The sequence below is a fragment of the Bos javanicus genome, chromosome X, assembly GCF_032452875.1.
Source record: "Bos javanicus breed banteng chromosome X, ARS-OSU_banteng_1.0, whole genome shotgun sequence".
NCBI classification, from domain to species: domain Eukaryota; kingdom Metazoa; phylum Chordata; class Mammalia; order Artiodactyla; family Bovidae; genus Bos; species Bos javanicus.
In genome coordinates, this window is record NC_083897.1 from 108,260,654 (window position 1) to 108,263,800 (window position 3,147).

At 44.0% G+C, this 3,147-nt stretch overlaps 1 protein-coding gene across 1 annotated transcript; it reads right to left on the minus strand.

Annotated features, from left to right (window-relative positions):
• Window positions 1-368: 368 nt before the first annotated feature.
• LOC133242855 (ferritin heavy chain-like) lies at window positions 369-1,449 on the minus strand. The gene has a single exon (XM_061409081.1). The coding sequence runs from the start codon at window positions 1,088-1,090 to the stop codon at window positions 539-541; it is 552 nt and encodes a 183-aa protein (XP_061265065.1). The 5' UTR covers window positions 1,091-1,449; the 3' UTR covers window positions 369-538.
• Window positions 1,450-3,147: the final 1,698 nt, after the last annotated feature.

The window sequence follows — 3,147 nt, forward strand, 5'->3', positions numbered from 1 at the left end:
CATATTTTAGTAAACTCAGAGTTTTCAGGTAAAATTTAGGAACCCTTTATTTTAATCCATGAACCATGCCATTCCCTTCATTCTTCCTCCAGAGGCACCATTGTTGTGATTTTCATACTTCTACTATTCACGGGCACCCACATTCACCAGAGCCTCACCTCACCCCCCCCCCATATACCACATTGCTTATTAGGGGGAAATGGATTTTGTATTTTCCAGGGTCCCATGGAACCCCTTCTCCCTCCCTCTGTGGAAATCCCAACCTGTCTGTGGACAGGGCATTGGTAGCTGGAGAGACTCCTGGATACCTGTTTTAAAACTTGAAAAGTTAGGAGTTTGCACACACACATCAACCAGAGACCTTTATTTCTTTAGGAACCAATAACTTTATTGCAAGGAATGGCAAAATTGAAAGAAGAAAAACTTCAGTGAACTTTTCTGCAAGGGCAATACTGGGGACTGCATAGCAGACAGAGTGACCTTGTACAATCACCCCTCACTCTGGGAAAAGTCCACTTTTGAACTTAGAGTCCAGGTATCAGTTTTTCTTGTCACCATCACCCAGGGTAAGCTTGTCAAAGAGGTACTCTGCCAGGCCATCTTCCGGGGACCCCATCTTACTCAGGATGCTGACATGGCCCGCCAGCTCCTTGGTGAACTCCGCCTGCTGGTTCAGGTAGCCGGTCTCCAGGAAGTGGCACAGGTGGGGGTCGCGCTTTTCGGTGGCCAGCTGGTGCAGGTCGAGCAGGCTCTGGTTGATGTGCTCCTCTACGTTCAGAGCATCTTGCATGGCTTTGAGACCACTCTCCCACTCTTGGGTCTCCAGCTTCCTGATGTTGTGGAAGGAGACACGGCCCCCGCGCTGGTTCTGCAGGAACATCAGGCTCTCAGCCCTCTTGTTATGCTCGTGGGAGTGGAGCAGGAAGAAGCGGGAGAAGTGCTTTAAGGCCACATCATCACGGTCGAGGTAGAAGGCCACTGCCAGGCACTGGAAGGAGGCATGGAGCTCCAGGGTGGCGTGGCTGTTGACCGCAGCCTCACACTCTGGGTGGTAGTTCTGGCGTACCTGCGAGGGCGGTGCGGGCTGCATAACTCGCACCGCAGGTGTGGGAGGTGAGAACGCCAGAGTGACCGTGAAGCCACGGCGCCGGTACCGGTGGCCTGGGAGAGTACCCAGGGTGGACTATTAAGGTGGCCTGAGACAGGCGGCTCAAATCAGGGCGGCAGCTCTGGGATGAACTGGAAGAGGATTCCGTTACCAGGTTTACGAGGGGTACAGACGTTCCATTTCTGTTGGAGAGGGGGCGTGCTGGTGGGCGGAGCCCAAGCCCAGTGTTCCAGGTTCCACCAGAGCCTGGGTGGGGCAAGACTGAGCTGAGCACCTGGCATCTATTATATTTTAAATTTTGCTGTAATATTTCTGTTTTTCAAGGACTTTCTCTTGTTCTCTAATTGCTCCCTTTTACAGCACCCTATTCTCATTTTATAAACCCGCTGGCTTCCTTAGAGGATATGAATTTGCATTTTTTGGTAATGTTCTTTTCTTTTCCTGTATTATATATTTTTTCCTCTAGAAATAGTTCTGTTTGTTCATCATGATCCTCTCGTTCACTTCCCTCAAATATCTGGCAAGCATTTATCCATCCATATTTGGGAATAAAGGATTCATTGGATTAGCCTCAGAATCAAATGATTAGCATGGATCTGATGTACAGTTATGACGTCCATTTCATCAACATGCATCTCCTTTGTATGGTAGGGGGGAGTGTGTCAGTTCCTTTGGGTGTATGTGGCATAAAACTTTTAAGGTAGTATAGGGACCCTTCCAAATGCTAAAAGCATGGCATTTCTCTGACATCAGAAAACTTAAGTGGATTGCTCTTCAGATAGATGTGTCCTGTTTTGCCTCATGTCTGCTCTAATTTGGGTTCCTTTCCTGGTCAAGTAATTCACTGTCTTTGGAGTGTAGTTTTGGGAGATTAAGCTGATCAAATGCCACTTTGGCTTTGTCCAATGTAAGGAAGATTGGGGTAGGGTCAGAGCTTGGGTGTGGAAAACAGAACTGTTGTTCAGAGAGGAACTCTTCAACCTCACAGTCCACCAGGACCTTCTGCACTGCTTGGATTTTATCAGCTCTGTTCTTGAACTTTCTTTGAATGTGCTTGACTTTCTACTACAGGCATATTATTTTATTGTTCTTTATTTTTTTTAATGAAGTATGGTTTATTTATACTATGTTAGTTTCAGGTGTACAACTTAGTGATTCAATATTTCTATAGACTATACTCTATTCAAAGTTACTATAAAAATAACTGGTTCTATTCCCTGTGCTCTATAACATATCTTTGTAGCTTATTTATTTTATACAGAATAGTTTGTACCTCTTAATCCCCCACTCCTGTCTTGTACCTCTTCCTTCCTTTCTCCTTCTCCCTTCTGCCTTTCTGTCTCCCCTTCCCTACTAGTGGAACCTGTTAACCATTAGTTTGTTATCTAAATCTGTAAATCTCTTTCTGTTTTGTTACATTCATTTGCTCTATTTTTTAGATTCTAAATATAAGTGATAACATACAGTATATGTCTTTCTCTGTCTGACATTTCATGAAGCATAATATCCTCCAGGTTCATTCGTGTTGTTGCAGGTGGCAGATTTTGTCTTTTTATGGCTGAATAGTATTCCATTATAGTATTCTGTACACCACATCTTTATCCATTCATCTGTTGATGGATACTTGGGCTATTGTAAATAATGTTGCTATGAACATTGGGTTACATGCATCTTTTCAAATTAGTGTTTTTATTTTATTTTCTTTGGATATATGCCCAGGAGTGGAATTCCTGGGTCATATGGTAGTCCTATTTTTCGTTTTCTGAGAATTCTCCATACTGTTTTCTACAGTAGCTTCACCAATTTACATTCCCACCAACAGAGTACTAGGGTTCTCTTTTCTTCACATCCTTGCCAACACTTGCTATTTGTGGTCTTCTTGATGATAGCCATTCTGACAGGTATGAGGAGATTTCTCAAGTGTTTTTGATTTGCATTTCTCTAACTAGTGATGTTGAATATCTTTTCATGTGCCTTTTGGCCATCTGTATGTCCTCCCTGGAAAAATGTCCACTCACGCATTCTGCCCATTTTTCAGT

Coding starts and splice junctions, on each gene's coding strand:
- LOC133242855 (XM_061409081.1), bottom strand. CDS start 1,090: ATGCAGCCCGCACCGCCCTCGCAGGTACGCCAGAACTACCACCCAGAG.